At 48.7% G+C, this 21,581-nt stretch overlaps 1 protein-coding gene and 1 long non-coding RNA gene across 2 annotated transcripts in view; one reads left to right on the top strand and one right to left on the bottom strand.

The window, feature by feature from the left end:
• Nucleotides 1-21,581, bottom strand: part of LOC307205877 — a 278,382-nt gene that overhangs the window by 89,829 nt on the left and 166,972 nt on the right. The window lies entirely within an intron of this gene.
• On the top strand, nucleotides 3,355-20,138 carry GABPB2 (GA binding protein transcription factor subunit beta 2). Its single transcript, XM_079958221.1, has 9 exons — nucleotides 3,355-3,511; nucleotides 7,861-8,000; nucleotides 9,659-9,826; nucleotides 10,358-10,552; nucleotides 12,010-12,160; nucleotides 12,303-12,416; nucleotides 13,536-13,718; nucleotides 14,823-14,971; nucleotides 15,934-20,138. The coding sequence occupies exons 2-9, from the start codon at nucleotides 7,893-7,895 to the stop codon at nucleotides 16,210-16,212; spliced, it is 1,347 nt and encodes a 448-aa protein (XP_079814347.1). The 5' UTR covers nucleotides 3,355-3,511; nucleotides 7,861-7,892; the 3' UTR covers nucleotides 16,213-20,138.

A 21,581-nucleotide genomic window follows, 5' to 3' on the forward strand; every position in this document is an offset into this window, starting at 1 on the left:
ATGATAAAAGGTACCTTCTTTTTTTTTACATTTCCAACATAAATTATCACTGTTATGATATATCTTTGCCAATTTTACAGGGGTGAAGTACCATCTATACATCATGTTCATAATATTTTCCTTTAACACCATACATGCAGTGAACCTGACCCCTAGAAAGTGAAGGCTTTCTTTTGGGGGGACAGTTTTGACACCTTTGAGGGATTCATCGGACGACGCCCCTGCTGCTGCGCATCGCCACGGCCTCCGTATACCGGGTGGAAAGGTTTCCTGAAATGGACAAGAAGTGGAATAAATAAGAGTCCTTCCAAATCTCACAGTGTGCTGCTGCATGGATAGCATAGCTGTCAACTTACAGATTTGAAAATAAGGGACCAGCAGCCTCGAAAATAAGGGATCGGCAGCCAAAATAAGGGATTTTCAGAGCACAGGTATGTTCGACTTCTGAGACCCTCCGAGCCAAAGGCAGAAAGCCCAGCCAGAAGCCAAACGAAGCCTCAAGCGGTGGTTCCCACAGCGCAGCAACCCGGCAAAGGGGATGCAGCAAGGAAAACCAGTCACCTCTCGGCTGGGAAGCGCTGAGCAAAGGCGAGTCCCCAGGCAACGCGGCCGATTTGATTGGCACAAGGCATGCAAGCTCCACCCCCCAGTCGTTCTTAGACTCCTTATTGGGTGAGCAACGCAGCCAAGCAACACAGGTGGAGCCTCCCTCCTCCCCGGCCGGCAGGGAGGGAGGGAGAGGAGCTGCTTCCTTTGAAACCCGGGGAATTTAAGGGACATCATCAATAAGGGACAGCAGTGGGACACGGCACTGGGATAAGGGACTTTCCCGCCAAATAAGGAACGGTTGACAGCTATGGGATAGTTTAAGTACATTTCATGAAGTTTAATCCTAAAGGAAGAATCGCAGGTCAGTGGGCAGACTGGCTGCCTTGAGTGCAGAAGGTGCCAAGTCCCCAGTCGCATCTCCTACCAGGAGGCAATCTCCCATCAGAAACCCTGGAGAGCTGCTGCCAGTCAGTGTAGACAGTGCTGGGCTGGATGGACCATTGGTCTGGCTGGGTATGAGGCTGCAAGCCGTACATTTAAAGCACCTCCCTATTCATGAATTATGGGAATTGTAGTTTATAATTGTCAGAGCCGCGGTTCCCTGCACCTTTAACAACTGCAGGTTGAATGAACTTCACGCCTGTGGCAGCAATTGTAAATGTGCTGAGCTAGATGATTCTGATTTTTTTCTTCTTCTTTTATTTCCTATATCTATTTAGACAATTTTACTTGCTTAGACAATTTATTTCCCGCTAATTGCTATTGCCTCTAACTGGTGCACAAGGAATGCAGTGTAAAGGGGAAAGAAAAAAAAAAAATCGGTCAAGCCTCTAAAATCCCATAGGATTTAAATTTTTAAAAGAATGCAATGTAAGAAATAATGGGAGTGGTTAAAATACTGAGGCATCTAATCATAAGCCTGCATTTTTATTAAGGCTTGATCAGGGCCTGTATCTTAAAATGAGCTTAAAGATTTTCAAATGTTCATGCCAGGCAGAAGAGCAGCTGCCTAAGAACCTTGGCAAAATGTTTTTGCTCCTAGACAAGGGGGCCCCCTGATTTATAGCAGAAAACAATTCTCAAAGTCGTAAAAAGGGAATTACAGGCTGACAGCCAAGGTTACACTGACCCTACATATTACAGAAGATAAAAAAAAGAGATAAACATAATTAAGAGTGGGTAAATAGTAAAATAAAACCACGTGCCTCCCATTAAACTTGAGCCATATTTTCCTAAGGTTGAAAGGTCAAGAGCAGTGAAAAAGGCAACTGGCTTGGCTGGAGAAGAGAGTATTTTGGGAAGTCTTTTTCTAAAGTTGTTTCTTTCTTAAACTGAGATCCTTTTAAGATTTCTTTTCCTTTTAAAAGGTTATCTATGTTATGTATTAAATATATATTGGCTTAAATGTAATTATGCAAAGGAATTAGAAGCTAAGAAATGTTAAATCCTTATGCTAGATTCTTATTTCATATAGTTGGAAGAGATCACAGGGGCCATCAGCCACCAGCCTAGCCCCCCCCTGCCAAGCAGGAATCATCATTAGAGCACTGGTTGTCAGGCCTTTGTTTAAAAGACCTCCAAAGGAAGATCTTTCAATGATGATCCTTGACATCTGTTTAAGATAAAAATTTGAGATTAAACCATTTGTTTTGGAGGGCAATAGGGCGAGGTGAGCTGGTAATTAAGGTTCCTTGTTGAGACACATGTAAGATATATTACTACTTATTTGTCATTTATAGATAGAAGAATATATAGCTTTTTGTTTCCCATAAAAGGGCAGAAGGAAATGGGTGTATCTTTTGTGATTGGTTCTAGCAAACAGCCAATAGGAATTTCAACCAGGCTGATTGGACAGAGGCAGCCACAGGAGGAGCAAGGGGACTGGATTAAGGAAATATAAGTGCTGGCCAGAATGGCAGGAGGCCAGGCCAGAGCTTGGTAACCATATACCACTGTGCCTCATATTTATTTGTCTGACAAATAAATTACTATTTTAATTTCTCTATTGCTGCGTTGAATATTTCATTCCAGCTAAGCGTTAACCACAAGCAGGGTGCTACAATACAATTAGAAGCCAATGCAAACATTTAATGCGGCATCTCCCCTCGGGCCACGAGTGTGGAGTTCGCGAAGCACAGCCTGGGAGCCCAGACGACCGGAAAATAAATAAATTTAAAATGACTTTTTGAAAAATATCAACAAATTTAGATTCACACTAAGGCAAACCAGTGCAAAAGAATGAAGCAGTAAGTCACGAATAACGTCTCCCCTCTGGAGCAGAAAAATAAGCTGAACACGTTAGCTTTGAGGTTTTTGGGCAGATTTTAGCTTTGAAAACCCTTGGGAAAAATCACCAATATTCAAATTGCTACTTATCGCCATAGAGAAGCCCATGGCTAGAGCGGCTCCATCGCTCAGCGCCCATAGACTCTCAGTCTATGGGGCGGTCTTCAGTCTTACCATAGAAATGAGAGGGATGGAGAGGAAAAAAAAAAACCATGGCCGCTCCCCATAGAGGTGGCAAGGGATAGAGCGTCCGAGAAAGTCCTCGGGGCAACCATGGCCGCTTACCATTGTACCATGGAGATGGCGACGGATAGAGCGGCAACCCCCTCTAGGAAGAGAGCGGGAGAACGCATGTCGGAGGAAGGGGGCGGGCCTTTCCCGTACGTACCGGATATATCCATTGTGAGACGCTCCCTCACCTCGGTGGCTTCGTTTTCAAACCCAGCCGAGGCGCACTTCCGGTTCCGCCATTTTGCCTCCCTTTCGGCGCCGAGGGGGGGAGGGGAGGGGCGTGGAAAACAAAACCAATTTAATATATATATATATATTTTCCCAAAATGATAATAACCTATATTTTTAAAAAAGGCTAAGGGCTTTTTTTTTTTTTAAAAAAAGGAAAAATGCCGGTAGGAAGTTAGGAGAGGAGAAGAACCGAACCCCAGACGCCTCTGAGGGGGTGAGTGAGAGGGGGAAAAGGGGGTGGAGGGGGGTCGTTGTTGTTGTTGGGAGGGGGGGAGCCGGGTGGCTTTATGGGGGGGGGGGCAGTTGGCGTGAGGGGATGAGGCGGCGGAGGCCCGAGAGAGAGAGAAAGAGAGAGAGAGAGAGAGAGAAAGAAAGAAAGGAAGGAAGGAGAGAGACGACCTCGCAGGGCTGTTGTGAAGAAGAAAGAGAGAGAGAGAGAGAGAAAGAAAGAAAGAAAGAAAGAAAGGAGAGAGACGACCTCGCAGGGCTGTTGTGAAGAAGAAAGAAAGGAAGGAAGGAAGGAAGGAAGGAGAGAGACGACCTCGCAGGGCTATTGTGAAGAAGAAAGAAAGGAAGGAAGGAAGGAAGGAAGGAAGGAGAGAGACAGACGACCTCGCAGGGCTGTTGTGAAGAAGAAAGAAAGGAAGGAAGGAAGGAAGGAAGGAGAGAGACGACCTCGCAGGGCTATTGTGAAGAAGAAAGAAAGGAAGGAAGGAAGGAAGGAAGGAAGGAGAGAGACGACCTCGCAGGGCTATTGTGAAGAAGAAAGAGAGAGAGAGAGAGAGAGAGAAAGAAAGAAAGAAAGAAAGAAAGGAGAGAGACGACCTCGCAGGGCTGTTGTGAAGAAGAAAGAAAGGAAGGAAGGAAGGAAGGAAGGAAGGAGAGAGACGACCTCGCAGGGCTGTTGTGAAGAAGAAAGAGAGAGAGAGAGAGAGAGAGAGAGAGAGAGAGAAAGAAAGAAAGGAGAGAGACGACCTCGCAGGGCTGTTGTGAAGAAGAAAGAAAGGAAGGAAGGAAGGAAGGAAGGAGAGAGACGACCTCGCAGGGCTGTTGTGAAGAAGAAAGAGAGAGAGAGAGAGAGAGAGAGAGAGAGAAAGAAAGAAAGAAAGGAGAGAGACGACCTCGCAGGGCTGTTGTGAAGAAGAAAGAAAGGAAGGAAGGAAGGAAGGAAGGAAGGAAGGAGAGAGACAGACGACCTCGCAGGGCTGTTGTGAAGAAGAAAGAAAGGAAGGAAGGAAGGAAGGAAGGAGAGAGACGACCTCGCAGGGCTATTGTGAAGAAGAAAGAAAGGAAGGAAGGAAGGAAGGAAGGAAGGAAGGAGAGAGACGACCTCGCAGGGCTGTTGTGAAGAAGAAAGAGAGAGAGAGAGAGAGAGAGAGAGAGAGAAAGAAAGAAAGAAAGAAAGGAGAGAGACGACCTCGCAGGGCTGTTGTGAAGAAGAAAGGAAGGAAGGAAGGAAGGAAGGAAGGAGAGAGACGACCTTGCAGGGCTGTTGTGAAGAAGGAAGAAAGAAAGAAAGAAAGAAAGAAAGAAAGAAGAGAGACGACCTCGCAGGGCTGTTGTGAAGAAGAAAGAGAGAGAGAGAGAGAAAGAAAGAAAGAAAGAAAGAAAGGGGGGAAGGTGCCACGTCCGCCGCCTCGAGCTCCTCGGAGGAAAGGGCAGCCTTAGAAACAACGCTGGATTTCATGCAGGAATCAGCAGACACACCAATGCTTTGAGGCTTCCTCTTCCTTCTTCTTTTAACGGGGGACAGGAGGCGGGCTGGTGTGGGGGCCTCCCTGGTCCTGAATGGGGTAACTGAGCCCCTGAAGGACCAGGTGCGCAGCCTGGGAGTCATTTTGGACTCACAGCTGTCCATGGAGGCACAGGTCAATTCTGTGTCCAGGGCGGCTGTCTACCAGCTCCATCTGGTACGCAGGATGAGACCCTCCCTGCCCGCAGGCTGTCTCGCCAGAGTGGTGCATGCTCTAGTTATCTCCCGCTTGGACTACTGCAATGCGCTCTACGTGGGGCTACCTTTGAAGGTGACACGGAAACTACAACTAATCCAGAATGCGGCAGCTAGACTGGTGACTGGGGGCGGCCGCCGAGACCACATAACACCGGTCTTGAAAGACCTACATTGGCTCCCAGTACGTTTCCGAGCACAATTCAAAGTGTTGGTGCTGACCTTGAAAGCCCTAAACGGCCTCGGTCCAGTATACCTGAAGGAGCGTCTCCACCCCCATCGTTCTGCCCGGACGCTGATGTCCAGCACCGAGGGCCTTCTTGCGGTTCCCTCACTGCAAGAAGCAAAGCTACAGGGAACCAGGCAGAGGGCCTTCTCGGTAGTGGCACCCACCCTGTGGAACGCCCTCCCATCAGATGTCAAAGCGGTAAATAACTACCTGACATTCAGAAGACATCTTAAGGCAGCCCTGTTCAGGGAAGTTTTTAATCTGTGATATTTTAGTGTATTTTTGGTTTTTATGGAAGCCGCCCAGAGTGGCTGGGGAAACCCAGCCAGATGGGTGGGGTACAAATAATAAATGATGATGATGATGATGATTATTATTATTATAACGAAGCGGTATATAAACAAACAGATAAATACTGGGAGCAATGACAATAAAGTAATAGAAACTCGAAACAACCGCACCAAGCAAAGCAGATCCCTGCCCCATAGAAAAGAGGCCACAAATATTTGTATGTGTGTGGTTTTTTTTGGAAAACTGCTTCAAACTAAGGGAAGCTTTTCCCCTAATGCGTTTGCTGGTTTTCAAGGTTGCAGAAGACTCTTTGGGGCAGGAAGATCTGTAAGTGGAGTGATGGGAGTGGTTTTCTTTCCCCCTAAAATGGGTATCGAGGATTATGGATTTAATTTGGCTTCATTCCCAAGAGAGACCTCGAAGCCCTTTGCCGTATAATGACGGACACGCACACATTATTTACTTATATATATATGTGTGTGTGTGTGTGTGTATGTATATATAATGTAATACAGTGGTACCTCAGGTTACATACGCTTCAGGTTACAGACTCCGCGAACCCAGAAGTGGTACCTCGGTTTAAGAACTTTGCTTCAGGATGAGAACAGAAATCGTGCAGCAGCAGCACAGCGGCAGCAGGGGGCCCCATTAGATAAAGTGGTGCTTCAGGTTAATAACAGTTTCAGGTTAAGAACGGACCTCCGGAACGAATTAAGTACTTAACCCGAGGTACCACTGTATCTAAAATGTAATACACACACACACACACACACACACACTTTGTTGTTGTTTAGTCGTTTAGTCGTGTCCGACTCTTCGTGACCCCATGGACCAGAGAACGCCAGGCACTCCTGTCCTCCACTGCCCCCCGCAGCTTGGTCAGACTCATGCTGGTAACCTCGAAAACACTATCCAACCATCTCGTCCTCTGTCGCCCCCTTCTCCTTGTGCCCTCCATCTTTCCCAACATCAGGGCCTTTTCCAGAGAGTCTTCTCTTCTCATGAGGTGGCCAAGGTCTTGGAGCCTCAGCTTCAGGATCTGTCCTTCCAGTGAGCACTCAGGGCTGATTTGCTTCAGAATGGAGAGGTTGGATCTTCTTGCAGTCCATGGGACTCTCAAGAGTCTCCTCCAGCACCAGAATTCAAAAGCATCCATTCTTCAGCGATCAGCCTTCTTTATGGTCCAGCTCTCACTTCCATACATCACGACTGGGAAAACCACACACACACACACACACACACACATATAAATATATATATGGGGAGGGGACAGCAACAGAATGCTAAAAAAGGACAGGAGAGCCGTGGCCTCTTGCCAATACATTTGAGTGGAAATACAACAAACAAGCACGCTTCTATCCTCCCTGTAACCCCACTTTCAGGTCCTGCCTTTGGTGGGGATACAGAGGGGGGAGGAGCCCTCCCCCCTTTTTTACCTTATCTCATTGTTTCTTGTGGGGGGGAGAGACATGCCTGCCTCTGTGGGTAGATGCCATGTGCATTTCAATGAAATATTAGCGTTCACTTTCCCCCACAGTTTTAATATTTGTACATACCCCTTCGTATGTGTATGATGTAAATATCAAGTGGAAACATCCTTTATGTGTTTATTTTAAATACGCGTATGCACGTGTGCCTGTTCACATTCATTATTTCTGTTCTGTTCGACAAGTCTTGCATACCGCTTGATCGCAAGGAAACCTCTGAACGGTTTGCAAAGATACCATGTTTTATCTTTCACGTAAAAGTTTCTAGGGGTTTGTTTGCCCTGTCGCAGCAAGATCAAGGACGCGCCTCCTCGCAGCCAGCTAGGCCAGTGGCAAGGGATGATGGGAGATGGAGTCCAAGAGCACTGGGAAGGCTGCAGGTTTCTCATGCCCTGCTGTAAAGAATTGGCCTTGCTGTATTGTGAACCAGCGCTTAAGGTCTAACCTGTTGCACTGTGCTCCTGGCAAGTGGTTATAGGAGGGGCTGGAGCATTTGATAATTGTCATGCCTTTTAAAATGCTAAATTATAGCCTCATGGAGTTTGATGTCCTCTCCTTGAACCGTACCGTATCCTCTTCTCTCTCTCGCACCCCATGTCAAACTCCAGATTTTTGAAACCATCTGTTCCCATGTATCAAGATGTCCCTGGTGGACCTGGGGAAGAGGCTGCTGGAAGCAGCTCGCAAAGGCCAAGATGACGAAGTCAGGACGTTGATGGCAAACGGTGCGCCTTTCACTACGGACTGGGTGTGTATGGAGGGCAAAAATGTTGCAGGGGAAAGGAGAGGGAAATTGGGGAAGGGGGAGGGTTCTTTTGCTGGGATCACAGCAACAAATTCATGGCTACTAGTCACGATGGCTCTGCTCCGCTTGCACACATTGTTTCTAAATACAGTGGTACCTCGGGTTACATACGCTTCAGGTTACAGACTGCACGAACACAGAAATAGTGCTTCAGGTTAAGAACTTTGCTTCAGGTTGAGAACAGAAATCGTGCTCCGGCAGCGCAGTGGCAGCAGGAGGCCCCATTAGCTAAAGTGGTGCTTCAGGTTAAGAACAGTTTCAGGTTAAGTACGGACCTCCGGAACGAATTAAGTACTTAACCCGAGGTACCACTGTACTCAGGTGCTGAATTCCATGGGAGCGGGATGTGCTGCTCAAATCCTACTTGGTTGTTTCTTATGTACTATAGAGCTATGGACTATTTTTTAATTTATTGAATTTATATCCTGCCCTTTCTCCCAAAGGAGCCCTGGGAGCAAGCAGATACAGTGGTACCTTGGTTCTCGGACTTAATTTGTTCTGGAAGTCAGTTCGACTACCAATACCATTCAAAAACCAAGGTGTGGTTTCCGATTGGCTGCAGGAGCTTTCTGCACTCAAGTGGAAGGTGCATCAGACTTTTGGCTTCCGAAAAGTGTTCACAAACCGGAACACTTATTTCCGGGTTTGCGGCGTTCAGGAGCCGATTTGTTCATCAACTAAGCTGTTCGATAACCAAGGTACCACTGTATACAATTTAACAACAAAGCAAAACATTCTAAAACATTTCTAAAAACAATTACAATTAAAAGCATCTAAAAGCAGCTACAGTTAGGAACATTCTAAATGCAACTACATTGAAAGACATTTGTGTATCTAATGATCTTGAGGGTCTCTCTGTATTCTTCAGCCACCAAATTCCTGGGTAAACAGGAGAGTTTTCAGATTGCTCCTTGAAGTTAATGATGATGGAGACAGGTACACTTTGCTAGGGAAAGCATTCCACAACCGGGGAGCCACTACTGAAAAGGCCCTGTGATGGGTCAGTGCCAACCAGGCAGCCCCCTGTGGCGGCAGCATCAACAATGCTTCACCTGCTGATCTTAGGGTCTGGAGCATTTTGTACTGGGGAAGGCGCTCTTTTAGATACTTGGATTCCAAACCTTTTAAGGCGTTATATGCTCATACTAATGCATCTACTGAAATAAATAATCGTGTATTTGTGATCAGTATATTATGACTATTATGTGCAGCTCTGTCTGCACCAGTTTCAGAGGAACCCACATTTGCAACCTCTCAGACAGTGTTGGACTCCCAACGCCCATCAGCGTACCTGCCCATTGGCTGTGCTGATGGGGCATGATGGGAGCTGGAAGCTATTGACATCTGGAGGGGCTTAAGTTCCTTACACACTTGTTATGGAAGACTGCATGGTCAGCTGAAGCCCTTTGTCCCCCACTCCCCTGTCCACAAGGCACACAGTACCCGCACACCTCCTGAGTCATGGAGATTGCGTGCCGCCTTGAATACAAGGGGAGTGTCCGCAGAGCTATAGACGAGCCCGTTCATCGTGGAGTGTAGTCAGAGACGGTGGACTATGCGGTAAGAAGGTGGTAACATTTTCCTATTCACTCGTCCTGCAGCTGGGAACATCCCCTCTTCACCTTGCAGCTCAGCATGGCCACTATTCCACGGCGGAAGTCCTGCTCCGAGCGGGAGTGAGCAGAGACGCACGGACCAAGGTGGACAGGACGCCCCTGCACATGGCGGCCGCTGACGGGCACTCGCACATCGTGGAGCTCCTCATCAGGGTAAGCGAGGTTCTGTCATAACGGGGGTGGCTTTAAAAAGACCTGAGCAACGGTTAAGGTTAAGCAACCAGGTGTCAGGTTGGGAATAACAGCAGAACCTAAAGCCCACCATCTGTTTTCACCCATAGAAGCAGTAATAAGAAATTATCCTCCATTCCCTCTCATCTGCTGAACCTTCACTGACCCACATCTTGCTTTTGTCATAGTGTCTTGTTCAGGCATAGGCACCCTTTGGCACTCCAGATGCTTTGGACTACAATTCCTATCATTCCTGACCACTGGTCCTGTTAGCTAGGGCTGAAGGTTGCCTATGCCTGGTCTAGTTGGTACATCGGGACAGACTAGCATAGTTGTATTCTTGTTGTCTCGACTGTGGCTAGAGTAGCATTTGCTGAAAAGCACTTCCTTGGAGCATCGTTGATGGTGTGGGCGGCTTGATTTCTTTGCACGTCCGGGGAGCAGCGTTCCCCATGCTCCTCATGCAATTGGCTTTGACCCATAGCTACTGTTTCTCTTCCTCCTGCTCATCAGAACGGTGCCGACGTGAACGCCAAGGACATGCTGAAGATGACGGCATTGCACTGGGCGACGGAGCACAACCACCGCGACGTCGTTGAGCTGCTCGTCAAGTACGGGGCCAACGTGCACGCCTTCAGCAAGTTTGACAAGTCTGCCTTTGACATCGCACTGGACAAGAACAACCCAGAGACCTTGTTGATACTGCAGGTGGGAGAAAAATGCTGCCTTTTTGTTCCCAACAGAACACCAGCCCTGATAAACTGTATCTTAATAAGGACCTAAAAGGGATTAAATATCCCAAACGCCCTCAAAACAGCAGTGCTTAATTATTATTATAATAATTTTAACTTGCTGTCTGAACCTCCATTGGCAAAGGAGCTGAGTGAATTCCTTCTTGGAGGGTGTGCCACAATCCAGGCACCCTCGCCACGAAAGGAGCACATCAGACAATGGGGGAAAGGGGTGAATAGGGGAGCAGGTAGAGGCTTTGGGGCAGGCATAGGCAAACTCGGCCCTCCAGATGTTTTGGGACTACAACTCCCATCATCCCTGACCACTGGTCCTGTTAGCTAGGGATGATGGGAGTTGTAGTCCCAAAACATCTGGCGGGCCGAGTTTGCCTATGCCTGCCTTAGGAGATCCTGGCCCAACACTGTTATCTGGGTCTAGGATAACGCTATGATTCTGACTAGCAATACTGGCATTTATCTTTTTTAGACCCGAAGGACCATCACCTAAAAATGACACTGTCCCTTTTAGATTTCTGATGTCTTTCTCCCACCTCACAGCTGAAGCAGAATACGCCAACAAGCCTTGAAAGTTGAATTTCTTTTGACCCAAGGCAGTGGTTTTATCTACCTATTTGGCAAGATTTTTTAGCAGATTGCATGAAACAGTATAAAGCATTCATTAAAAATACTGATAGAACCAAAGGTTCAAAACTAATGGATGTCCAATTCATCAAAACAGAAATAAAACCAGAAGTTTTAAAAATAGACGTATGTCGTAAGATTGCGTGTTTGAGTGTGTGTACGTAAATGAAAAATGTTTTAAGCAGATGTTGCAAAGAGTACAGTTGTACTCTGGTTGCCGAACGCCTTGGTACTTGTACGTTTTGGCTCCCGAACTATCAAAAATCAGAAGTGTTCCGGTTTTCAAACAGTTTTTGGAAGCCAAACATCTGGCACGGCTGACACGGCTTCTGATTGAGTGCAGGAAGCTCCTGCAGCCAATTGGAAGCCGCACCTTGGTTTTTGAACGGTACCGAGAGTCGAACGGTGACTGTATGGTGAAGGCATTTTCCTAATGTCGATGAGCAGTGCTGCAATGCTGAAAGATTCATTCCTTGCATGTGTGAAATGGGTGTAATGTGGCTCTTGTGAAAGTGGTTGAGTAGGAACATAAGGAGCAAGGTGATTCCCCGTTGAGTTTGGCTGGGTAACAAATTGGCACCCAGTGCAGATCTCTGAGCCTGAAGTGTAACACGCTGAGAGGGTCTTGCTCCTGTCAGGGGTCGGGCCGCAAGAACGGCAGTTTCTAGACCAAGGATTCTCCAGCAATGGGCTTGCAAAGAGGCGGGTGGATATGGCAACTGGAAGGCTGTTTTGGGGCAAGCGTTTAAGGACAAACATCTGCCTGAATCAGGGCATCGTTCTCTTCCTCAGGAAGCAATGCAAAACCAGGTCAACACCAACCCCGAGAGAGTGAACCCAGTCCCAGGCTCCGTCACAGTGGGCCAGCCGTTTATTTTGGCTTCAGGGGACATGATGAGTCTGGCCAGCATCGTCTCCTCAGCAGGCACCAAAACAACCTCAGGTAGGACTCTGGAAGCGGCCACACCCACTTCCTCCCCTCTTGCTGTGTCAACACAGGATAGTGAAACCGCCTCTGCGGGTGTCTGCCATTCTGGGACGTCTCTGTTAACATCCTTTGTTCCCTCTTCCACCCTCCCGGGCAGGCGATTCCCACATTTCCACGGTGCAGTTTCCAAACTCAACAACCTCAGTCCTCGCCACGCTGGCAGCCATCGCAGAAGCCTCCGGCCCGCTTTCCAACTCAAACAGAGCCCCCGGTAGGTCGAAAGGAATCTGGGTATCAGTCGCCAGGGATGGGTGGACGGGTGGAAAGACTTTGGGCATTGTCCCTATGCAGGCTGTCTCAACTCTGACGGGAAAAAGCAGGTCATCTCTGTTCCCTCTCCAGCGGCCCTCCTGTCCGTCCAGATCATAAACAGGGAGGGGGTGATTGGCTTAAAGCCTAGTAAACTGGTGGGCATAGTAAGAATTAGTTAGTTATAGTAGCATTCTCTTCAATGAGTGCTAGTAATAAAAATAATCAGAAAAGCAATACAGAAAGTTACAGAATCCTATAAACAAGACCAATGAACAAAGAAACAATTACATCACAAGGTAAACAAACAAAATTACAACATGAATTAATATTTCCGGTTTAAGGAAATGCAGTCCTTGAGGCTAGCAGGGCTGCCAGGTACCCACTGCTTAACCCCTGAGAGGCCAGCCGCAAAGACACACTTCTGAAATATTTAGGGGTAGGATGAGGAACCAGGACTCTTCAGATGCTGACTTCAACCCCCAGCAGCCAGCAGGTTGTAGGCGCAGCAGTATCTGGATAGCGACAAACTCCCTATCCCTGTTCGGATCCTCACAAGCCTTTTATAAATAAATAAATGTGGAAATCACAAAGAGCTAGTAGTGTTACTCTGCTAAAGTTACTCCCCCTCCGATCCCCCCATAGTGCATTTTAAAGCCCCGCCACCAGCAGGACAAACAGTCAGGGGTGAGCATCCGGCAGGCCTCAGGTCCCGCCAGTCCTGAGTTAGGCCATTCAAGGTCTCTGTGTTCAGAAAACAGCCATGCCCCTACACGAAAAAGGGAGCAAGAAACCCTTCTGTTCTCTGTGTTGCCATGAGGTCTAGAAACCTCGTTTTGAATTTCTCGAGCCCATTCCAACAAACGTGAAAACCGCAGCTGTGTGTGGGTTGCTGGACCTCATTTGTTCATTTTCTTTGTGGCGCCAGTTCTTAAGCGCTGTGTTTGTCCAGGTGGCCCCCAAAGCTGTGATTTGAGCTCTTTCCTCCCTGGTTAATTTTTTTAAAAAAGAAACAGAAGCGGCTGAGTTCTTCCCTTTGACTTCTTTCTTTCTTTCTCTCTCTCTCTCTCTCTTTTTGCAGCGTCTGAGGAAACAGTGGACTCCAGCTCTGCCACTTCCCCCCTCCAGCACGTGGTTGGTGGCGGGGGACGGCGGATTATCACAATCATGACCGACGGCGTCCATCTGGGCAACCTCCAGGCGGCTCTTCCCAGTGGGGCCCTGGGCCAGCCCTTCATCGTGACGATGCAGAATGGGCAGCAAGGTAAAGGGGGGGGGGGACGACTCCAAGGGAGAGGTACAAAAGCGGCTCCCTTCTTTTGGGGCTCAGCCAGCATCAATCAGAAGACCAGAGAGTGTGGGGGACACACCTCTGGCCCTTCCAGTGTGGCTGGACACTGACTACATCTGGGACGTGATAGGAGAGCCGCCTTCAGATACCTGGAAGAGACAAGCAAGCTTGTTCTTCTCTTGCTCTGGAGGGGAGGAGATGCCAAGCAAACATTAAGAAGAACTTTCTGACGGCAAGAGCTGTTTGACAGTGGATCTCGGAAGGCGATGGACTCTCCTTCCCTGTAGGTTTTTAAGCAGAAGTTGGGTGGCCGTCCATCAGGACTTCCTTAGCTGTGATTGCGGCATTGCAGGGATTTTGGACTTTGATCATTGTCCCTGGCCTTTGGAGGGTATCCCTGTCTGGAAGGCAACGGGTTGTCAAAGGCCTTCATAGTATCTTTTTGGTCTGGCAAGCCAGACCTCATCTCTCCCCCACCCTCCCCTTACACAGTCCCAACTGTGTGGGGCCACCCATCCGAAGGAACTTTGCTGAAGATCATGGGTATAAAACAGGGTTGCCATTTGGAAAACCCCAAAGTTGAGGAGCCTTTTAAAGACAAACCCCCAAGTTGTTGAGATGATTTTTTTTTTTTTACAAAAATGCCAAAAACACCCTGCATTTTTTCGATTGAGTTGTCTGAGATCCAGGACAAAGCCAGACGTCAGTTCCGCCTTTGAAATCCCAGTAACGTCTGGCAAAATCCGGGTGTATGGCAGCCCTGTATAAAACAATAGAAACCATAATATAATAATAATTGTTATTATCTTTATTAGCATGCCGCAATTCAGTCTAAGGTACCAATGGGGGGTTGCAACAATTTAAATACAGCATTAAAGAAATTGAATTGAGCTGTGAACTGAAGATGAACCAACCAAGCTCTGTTCTGTAAAGGGACGAACGTGAACTGCAATTAGTTGAGGCTGGAATGGCCCCTGTTCTAAAAACTGAACTTTCCAACCCCTGAGCAGCACTGCATGCTTTCCTCCCCTCACCAGAATTCCCTGTGTCTCCCCACCCCCCGTCCTCCTCTTGCAGTCCTCACAGTGCCTGCTGGTCAGGTTGCAGAAGAAACCATCATCGAGGAGCAAAGTGACAGCGATCACCACATAGTAGAGGAGGAGGAGGAACCCCCTGCCAAGAAGATCAAGGTAGAGGAAGTTGCAGATGACCTGGAAGAAAGCAAGGTAAAGGGGGGGAGAGACCCAATGCCTTTTGGGCACCCATGTCCTAGAACGGCGAGAGATTTTACTTACTTTTACAGTCGTACCTTGGATCCCGAATGCTCTGGAACTCTGATATTTTGGCTCCCGAGCGATTGAAACCCGGAAGTGATTGTTCCGGTTTGCGAACGTTCTTTTGGAAGCCGAACGTCCTTCTCCGGCTTCCGATTAGCTGCAGGAGCTTCCTGCAGCCAATTGGAAGCTGTGATTTGGTTCTCAAACGTTTTGGAAATCAGATGGACTTCCGGAATGGATTCCTTTCGACTTCCAAGCTGCAACTGTTTTTATTTTGTTGCAATCATATCCCATCATTTTCCCTCCCAAGAAACTCAACATGGCGTAATCTGGGGAACCGGGTTCGCTTCCCCGCTCCTCCACCTGCAGCTGCTGGGTGACCTTGGGCTAGTTACACTTCTCTGAAGTCTCTCAGCCCCACTCACCTCACAGAGTGTTTGTTGTGGGGGAGGAAGGGAAAGGAGATTGTTAGCCGCTTTGAGACTCCTTCGGGTAGTGATAAAGAGGGATATGAAATCCAAACTCTTCTTCTTTATTCTCACAATAGCCCTGTGAGGTAGGTTAGGCTGAGAGGCAGCGACGGGCCCAAGGAGCTTCATGGGCAAATGGTAGGATTTGAATCCTGGTCTCTCCCAGGTCCTAGTCCGACACTCTTAAGCACTCTTTTTGCCAGAAAGATTTTACTTGTGCTGAATATTCCATCCCTTCTCAGAGGGAAGATGGATGCGGCCTCTGTGCCTTTTCCCTCCGCAGCTCATGAGGTCTAGAACCTTGCTTTCCCCCCAGCAATAAACTGGGATTTTTAGCCCAGTCCTGCTCCACCATCCACCCCCTCTTTGGAGGAAGCCCTCTCTGCAGCTGCCCTGAACCGCCCCTCCTGACAAAGACATGGGTCTGCTTCCCCCCCGTAGGAGAGGGAGATTTTGCAGCAGCAGCTGCAGGAAGCCAACCGCCGTGCTCAGGAGTACCGCAGCCGGCTGATGAAGAAGGAGCTGGAGGCCGAGGGGTACCGGCAGAAGCTGGAAGCCATGGACAGGCAACAGGCCAACGGGACGGAAGAGGTCGCGGAGGACGACGGCGAAGGCCAGGCGGTCAGCTCCGCCGCCGTGTCGGAGGAGGAGGCCGTCAGCTCCACGGTGGACCTGGAACTCCCGACCGACGTCGCGGTGGAGACCGTCAGCACCTCGTAACCCTTCAGGTCGCCCTTTCGCTTACTTTCTTAAAATAGGAAAATCAACAGGATTAAAGCTTGCCTGGGAAAAGGGGTATAGCGGAATGAAGGAAGCCACACCCCTCCCTCCAAAGAAACTCTGGATAAAAGTCCTTTGGTGGGGGGCAGTTCAGTCAGCCCCCCTATCCCCTCTCCTGTCCGTTGTCCTCGCTTTCCCCCCCTTTCAGAACAGGGCTTTAAACACCCACAGCCATAAAATAAATGCCTTTTTTATAATCTTCTTAGCCATTCAGAGAGAGATATTTTTCTTACCGGAAGCCCTTTTTATAAGCCGACAGCAAGTGACCTAAAGCTCCAACCAAACCTGGCCTTTTTAGGAGGGCGGCGCCGCCTTACTATCAGGGTGCCAGCCCTCTCTGGAATGGGGTGGGAATGCAGATGTGTGCAGCCCAGTTTCTCGGGGGGCCGGTGGCAGAAAACAGGAGCAGATCCACAGGATGTTCCATCCCCCCCCCCGGCCAAATGGCCCCAGTTGCTGAAGGACCCTGCGAGCAAATTGATAGGAGACACCCCTTTCCTGTTTCTCGAGGCCTTGACAATAGCGGGTGCAGCGAAGGCAGGCTCTCCTCTTAGAAACACGGGCAGCGGCTTGTATCAAAAGCACTGCCCTGGGTACTGAGCCTCTGAGCTGCCCTCTCTGTACCTCCTGGGGGCCGAGGGGGAGGGTTTTATTAGCCCTGGGGGTGCCCTTGAATTCCAGTCGTGCCTCTCACTTATCTGGCTAGAGGGGCGTGTATGTGTGTGAGAGAGAGACTGTACAAACCAGCCTTCTTAGATTATAAAAGGTAGAAATCCACACCCATTGCTCCACCTACTATCTCGTCCCTGCGCACCTTTGCCAGGTGGCCCCTGGAAGATGGGGATGTGGCCCCTGGGCAGCAGAAGCTTCCCTGGACCCATCATAAGCCTGCCTGCCTGTGCCTTGTGAGATGTGCATATTTACCTCTGGCTCAGGGATGGAGGGGATGTCTGCAGCCCTTCCGGATGTTCCCAGGCCGCAAGCCGTGCCCTCCTCGTCCTCCTTAATCCCCATCCTATTCTGACCGGGGCTGGTGGGACTTGGGGTCAACCTGTGGAAGGCTGCAGGTGCCGTCTCTCCCCTGTTTCTGCCCCCCAGGCTTGCTCTTTGCTCTGTGCAGGCCTTAGGGATATTCAGCTTTCAGAAGGACCCCAAAGACTCCCGCTCTTGTCTGTCTCCCTTCACCCTCGCGCCCCCAGTCTTCAGTTCTACCCAAAATACAACATGTACCGTATTTTCCCATCTATAAGACGTCCCCATGTATAAGACGCCCCCTATTTTGTGGGGCTCAAATTTAAGAAAATGGGGAGAGATGGCCAAGTGTATAGGACGCTCCCCAAATTTTTGACATTACTTTAAAGGGGGAAAAACCTAGTCTTATACACAGAAAAATACGATGACTCTTAACAACTAGGCTGGTATTTTATAGGAAAGAGCCACCCCATTGCAAGGAATCTTGCAAACTTAGCGCATGTGGGGCTTCCGAATCTGTTCCCTTTGGACTGCGAAGCCACTGTGCGGCTTAATTTCAAAAGGTGCATTTATTTATATTTGCCATAGCTCTCTATATTTTTAATATATATATATATATTGTATGTATATAACTGATTGTAGTCCAGTTCCCAGGGTTTACTTCGTGCCTTTGAGGACTAGAACCCCATTTTTTTAAAAAAGAAACAACCCCAAAAACTGTATTCAGGTTTACACCCATCTATCTGCTCTACTGTGTGTTGCACTTGATGCCTTAGGGACCGGATGGGAAAGCCCCCATTGCTATCCCTGATGGTTGGCCAGACAGGATGCTGGGAGTTGAAACCCAACATTGTAGGGAGGGCCTACTCCCCGCTCCCGCCCGGCTATTATAAAATAAAAGTGGGAACTGTAGGGGAACCAGTTAGCCTCTGATAACAGCCCTTGATGTCGCTCTTGTCTCCCTGGTTCTGGGGCGTGTGTGTTCAAGGGTGGGTTGAAAGGCAGCCAGCAACTGCACATGTGTAGGAACATCAGGATCAGGCCGGCGGGAGCCCACCTGGCCCAGCACCCTGCTCTCACAGTGGCCAAATGCCCCAAGGAACCGAAGGACCTAGATAGACTGTCTCTGGGTCTGGAGGTCCCGTAAGAATGTATGGAGAGCCCTGCTGTGCAGGATCAGGCCGAAGGGGACCCATCCTGCCCAGCACCCTGTTCTCACTGTGGCCAACCAGATGCCCCAGATGCGAACGGGACTCGAGCATGACGGCAGCAACACACTCCCCACTTGTGATCCTTGCGGGGCCTTTGTTCCTTCCAAAGGATGATGGGCGAGGCCTATGGTCAGCAGCTGAAGTTCCTCATTACCCAGAACAGAGGTAGCCAACGTGGACGGGGTTTTGCAGCTCTCAGCATCCCTGATGGTTGGCTGTGCCGACGGGGGATGATGCGATTCCCAGCACCCTCTGCAGGGGCACCTAAGCAGCTGCTCAATGAATTTGAAGAAGCGAGGGCCCTGGCAGAGCATCAGAGCAGCTGCCTTGTGTGCAGAAGGTCCCTGAAAGCCCAGAGAGCTGCTGCCGGTCAGTGCAGACAGTACTGCCCTTTGTGGACCAACAATCTGCATAAATCAGCTTTCCACATTCCTAAGATTTTCAGGGATAGCTTATAAAAGCAAATGTTGGGCACATCAGCAACTGAGAACCCACGATTTTGGCGGGGCAGGTTAAACACACTTTCTTGCAGGGTTGTTGTTTAAACATTCCTAAGAGTTCTCCACTAAGCTAGAGATGTCCATGCCGTCTCCAGATGCGCTGTTGAATCCCTGGGGCAAGCTGTGGGCTTCTCCGTTCCTCCTGAGGGAGGAAAATCAGATGTGCAAAGGATCACAGACACACAACCCCCCCCCCCAAGAAATGGAGACCCCCCCTCTCACAACACCTGTCACTAGGGCCAGATTCACACCCTCTATTGAAAGTACTGCAATACCGCTTTAAGCAGTCATGGCTTCCTCCCAATGAATTCTGGGAGCTGTGGTTCGTTGTGGGTGCTGAGAGTTTTTAAGAGACACCCCCCCCCCAAAAAAAAAAAAAAATATAGGAGCTATACGTCCCAGAGTGATTTAGCAATCAGTCCCTCTTCCCAGGGATCTCTGGGAATTGTAGCTCTGTGAGAGGAAATAGAAGACTTCTAGCAACTCTCAGCACTCTTAGCAAAACTACATCTCCCAGAAGTCTTTGGGGGAAGCCATGACTGTATCGTTGTGGTATATAGTGCTTTGAAATGCATGGTGATTTTCAGGACAAATAAAGTGTAAGCAAACAGGTTTCGTGAAGAACCTTCCCATCTAGGAGCGAGGGAGGCAGTGAGCACCGGATTCATGCTCCTGCGTTTTTAGGAAAAGGAACCCTATTTATTTAATGTGCAATTTAGAAAAAGGAAATAAGAAGCCTTGCTGCAGCCTTTCACTTTTAAAGCAGCGATCTTGAAACGACCTTCTAAGTGCTAAAAAACATAGCACCTTAGCGTTCGCCCGGTGCCTTGGTGGTCTCTGGAGAGAAAGGGGAGCAGGCAGAGCGATGACCCTCGTCTCTCGTCAAAACTGCAGCGTCAGCGTCGGGACCCCGCTGGCCTTTTACGGCCACGGAAACCTCCTAACTTGGCCCAGCGCAGACTCCAGGAGGCAGCTGTTACAAGTGCCCTACACATTTGTAGATGACTTTTTCTTTTTTTATTATGAAAAATAGCTTTATGTACAGGCTGGCTTGTTTAAGGGGGGGGGGATATATTTTATATTTTAGGGTCTTTTGCCCGAAAATGTTACGTTTACAATGTGTACAATTTTCTCTCTTTTTTTGTACTCTGGTTTGGTTAATAAAAATGCCATGATCACCTGTTTTCTTTCCGAGCTAGGAAATTAAAACAAGCGAGACTCCTTCGTGGAGTAGCGAGACAACCGTTGTTACGGGTTCTGTGGGTCTGGGAGTCTGCGGAGTTGAGCCTGACCCACTGCAAGGGGGTCCTGCTTCTGGAAGCGTTCTTTGACACCCTGGGCCATGTGTCCACATTTATTACCCTTATTTCAGTCTCAAGGGATGGGGGAGCCCATAGCCCTTCAGATATGGCTGGCCATAACCATTGGCCCTGCTGGCTGCCGGGAGTCGGGAGTCTGACGACGACATCTGGAGAGCTTCAGGTTCCCTACTGCTGGCTGATAATCCCATGAGGCAGGGAGGGAAATGGAAGAAGGGGGTTGCTGGGGAATACAGTGGCACCTCGGGTTAAGTACTTAATTCGTTCTGGAGGTCTGTTCTTAACCTGAAACTGTTCTTAACCTGAAGCACCACTTTAGCTATTGGGGCCTCCTGCTGCCGCCGTGCCACCGGAGCACAATTTCTGTTCTCAACCTGAAGCAAAGTTCTTTTTTTTTTTTTTTTTAAATAATTTTTATTAAATTTTCCATTTTGACAGTCCAATCAAATCACATTAAATATTCCAAATTATACAAATACATATCATATAGTCCGAATATTCTGCCAAATTATAAATTTTTATTGGGACTTCCCATGCTTCAAGTTTTTTTGGGGGGGGAGCGCTGATCATTTCTGAAGCAAAGTTCTTAACCCGAGGTGCTATTTCTGGGTTAGCGGAGTCTGTAACCTGAAATGTATGTAACCTGAAGCGTCTGTAACCCGAGGTACCACTGTAATAGGATTGTAGCGGTGGAAGGGAACCCAGAGCATCATCTAGTCCAACCCCCTGCACTGCAGGAACCACCGCTAGAGAATCCCTGAAAAGTGGCCATACAAGTCAAACCAGCAGACTGACTTGCTAGAAGGCCACTTGCTAAATTCCTGATTCAGAGAGGAATCAAATCGCCCTGAGAATCTTAGGAGAACCAGTCCGAAGGGAAGCTTGGTTACGCTGAAAACAGCTGTTTATTTCCCTCCTTTGACTTGCCAACCCCAGGTGGGAAAACGAGCACGTTGTTTTCATCCACAGATCTGAGCCCCCGCAAGGTGGCACCGTCCGGACGTCGGCCCCAAATGCCTCCGTCTTCCCTGCAAAGAGCCTGGATCTTGTTAAGATTCCTGGGGCGTCGCAGGCCTCGCTCTCTGCCAAGCGCTGACTAATAACTAACATTTCGCCGCTGGTAACGAGGCGCCAGGCGAGCCCCGCTTTGATTTATAGCGGCTTAGCGGGCTTTTGACGGGGAAAGTAATTAGCTTTCCCCAGGAAAATGAAAAGTGGGGGAAGAATCGGGGAGCAGCTGAAAGGCAGCCGTGTGCCAAGCGAGGGATTCTGGGCCTCTGGCTCCCCTAAATGCATGGAGTGGGGGA

Source organism: Podarcis cretensis (assembly GCF_951804945.1).
Source record: "Podarcis cretensis genome assembly, chromosome: 16".
Classification (NCBI taxonomy): domain Eukaryota; kingdom Metazoa; phylum Chordata; class Lepidosauria; order Squamata; family Lacertidae; genus Podarcis; species Podarcis cretensis.